This window comes from Poecilia reticulata, linkage group LG2 (assembly GCF_000633615.1).
Source record: "Poecilia reticulata strain Guanapo linkage group LG2, Guppy_female_1.0+MT, whole genome shotgun sequence".
NCBI lineage: Eukaryota > Metazoa > Chordata > Actinopteri > Cyprinodontiformes > Poeciliidae > Poecilia > Poecilia reticulata.
Window position 1 is genome coordinate 35,434,723 of NC_024332.1, and position 3,128 is coordinate 35,437,850.

The 3,128-nt window shown below is 39.2% G+C and overlaps 1 protein-coding gene across 2 annotated transcripts in view; it reads right to left on the reverse strand.

Annotated features, from left to right (window-relative positions):
- asmt (acetylserotonin O-methyltransferase) overlaps positions 1–926 on the reverse strand; it is an 18,419-nt gene extending 17,493 nt beyond the window's left edge. For both annotated transcript variants that reach the window (XM_017308591.1, XM_008403756.1), the window contains exon 1: positions 710–926. In XM_017308591.1, coding sequence (XP_017164080.1) covers positions 710–820 — 111 coding nt within the window. In that variant the 5' untranslated portion in view covers positions 821–926. The remainder of the gene's footprint in view (positions 1–709) is intronic.
- Positions 927–3,128: the final 2,202 nt, after the last annotated feature.

Sequence of the window (3,128 nt, forward strand, 5' to 3'; positions counted from 1 at the left end):
CTGGAACTCCTCCACCTGGAAACCCCCTCACTGCCCCAACTGCTGTACCCTCCTCCGCTCATCTGAACCCTCCAACCGTAAGCCTTCACCAGGTCACACCTTCACTCCTGTCATTATTCCTCTGTCTAACCACTCACCCATTTCTCAGTTCCTCCTCTGGCCTGGTTCCTCCCTGCTGCCGCTGGTCTACACCTCTCCATCCTTCCCCCCCATTATTCAATAAATCTGTTAAACTGAGTTTGGTGTCTGTAGTTGTTGCTTGCCTTCGAGTCCTGGTACTTCACATTATGACAGTTATTGTCATGTGATTGCTTAAAATCCGAGGACACAATTTGTGAGATCATGCATGTGTAAAACATTTTCACTTTTTTCTTCCACTTCACAGTTAAATTGTAGTATTTTACAGAGTCCTCAAATAATACCAGTAAGTTGCATTTGTATTGTAACAAAAATGAAAAAACTTCAAGCTATATATATATATATATATATATAGCAAATATTTCAGAGCAACATGCATTTAAGATAGTGAGCATTAGTGACAAAATAAATATGAAAATAAAAACCCATTGTGTTCAATCAGTAGTACAAGTAACATAGATACATTACAGCTTAACAAGGTTTTCAAGTTGAGCCATATAATAGTGAGTCTGCACAAGCATTGGACTGAAAACAAGAAAATTATATCTAAAAGTTGCAACATGACTGTTACCTTGGAGATAAGAAAGCCTTCCATGTACTCCAGTATTTTTCTAGGGTACACATCTGTAGCTGGTGTTGTTGGTGCCCCTTTGGTGGGACCTGCATCTGGAAGCTCAGCCATCCCCCCAGGTAGACGGAGTGCTTTATGTCTCTGCAGGTGAGCTGATCTCCACTGTTCAGTCAGCTTGCTAGATGTTTGTAGATGACAGAAGCGGACTGAAAGCAAAGTGCCCACCCTACAGCAGCAGCAGTGAGTAGCAGTGGGCTAAGCTGATTACAGCCAGATAACCCAGATTAGACCATGGGCTCAGTCTGGTAGACAAAGAAACAACTCTGTGAAAACACTGCTCTCTTGTTCATAATCACTCACCCACTGTAGTCACATGCCAAAGCCACTTTTTACTGAGCTTATATAACCCCAAGTGAGACCATGCCGGTGGTCTCACCATGTCTTTAAAAAATATATATGCTCCCCTGAATATGTTTAATAGCAATCCTGCCAAATCGTACTCCCTGACAAATGTTCTATGAATTATTAAGCAAGGCATCCCACTGAGAGCAATGATTAGAGAATATATACATACACACAAAATTATTACTTTTTCACAAAAGAAAGCCAAGAAATACATAAATCTTATTTGGAACTATAGGAAAAAAAGGTAGACTGGTAAGATGAGAACAGACCAGGCCTTTTTGGCCTACATGCAGTGGTGGAGAAAGTACTCAAAAAATTTACTTAAAAGTACAAATGCACAGACAAATATTTGCTCAAGTAAAAGTAAAACTACCACATTAACATTTCCATCCATCCATTTTCTTACACCCTTATCCCTTGGTGGGGTTGGGAGGGTTGCTGGTGCCTATCTCCAGCTAGCATGCCAGGTGAGAGGCATGCTAGCACAGAGACACACAGGACACACAACCATGCACACACACTCACACCTAGGGGCAATTTGGAGAGGCCAATTAACCTAGTCATGTTTTTGGACTGTGGGAGGAAACCGGAGTACCCGGAGAAAACCCACGCATGCACAGGGAGAACATGCAAACTCCATGCAGAAAGACCGGGGCCAGGGATCGAACCCAGAACCTTCTTGCTACAAGGCAACAGCTCTACCAACTGTGCCACTGTGCAGCCCCATTAACATTTGTACTTAAGTAAAAGTAAAAAAGTACTAGCTTTTAAAAATACTTAAGTATTAAAAGTAAAAGTACTTGCTTAATGGATTACCTAATCACTAATATCATTAAGTGAACTGATCGTATTTAATTTTAATAAATTAGAAATGTGCCATTTTAATTAACAATGCCACAAATAAAGCATGTTGTGTTTACTCTGTAACATAGTTTAGACTTAGATATGTGATTCTATGCATCATAATTCCACAGATGGAAACATCTGGTCTCCTATCCTAACACACCATGAATTTCACTTTTTTGCCACTAGTGGCCTTTATTTTGAAAGAAATCCAACAGAAAGGGGAAAGAAGGTGGGTGGGGGAGGACATGGAACCAAGGAGCCACGTAGCAGAGTTGTAGTCAAGACCACCAACCCAAGACCAAGTCAAGACCAGCACAAAAATGACACAAACATTTTTTTGTGTCACTATGTGACACAAAAGAAAATATTTTTACCTATCAAAATTACTTCTCAAATTGATCTGAAAGATTTACCTTCCCATAAAAAAATCTAGATATTAAATACTTAGAGCTGAAATCAATTTAATCAGTAAAGATCCGTCCAGAAGAATCGCATCGTTCCTGAATGTCATATCAATGCAGACTTTGGTACCAGCGTTGTCCCATATTTGCGACACCTCAGTCAAAACCTCCACACAATAATTCAGCTCATGAGTGACAACTGTTTTTCATCGCAGATGCAACATGTGTCTCTGTACAGCTAGCTTAGCTAGCATCACATCCACAGATYTTACCTTTCTTTAAGCTTTCCTTTTAAAGTGACGCTAAAAGTTGGACGAAGTCCCACCGTCTGTGAAAGCGAAGCGCTGCTGATTTTACATGTCGCCATATCAATTTCGACATGTAAAACATGTAGCGACATGTAGAAGCTGTCTAATGGAAGTTGACATTGTCAGAAGCTGACATTAGACAGACAGCTTCTCCCCTCAGAGAAGGAAAAAAACACTGCTTACTTTTGTAACTTGGAAAAAAGAAGACAACACAATTCTATCAACTCCTTAATAGTAGATAATGTTGAAACCAATGACACAAACTTAATATCAACAGAGGTTTTTAAATTCTATAACAACTTGTATACCTCCAAATTTTCAGAACAAAAATCTCTTACCTTTTTTAAAAAAATTGAAACATTTATCCCTAAAATAGAAGATAATTTCAAACAAACTTGTGACAACAATATTACAATAGAAGAACTTGATAAGGCTGTTAATCGCTTATCATTAAACAAA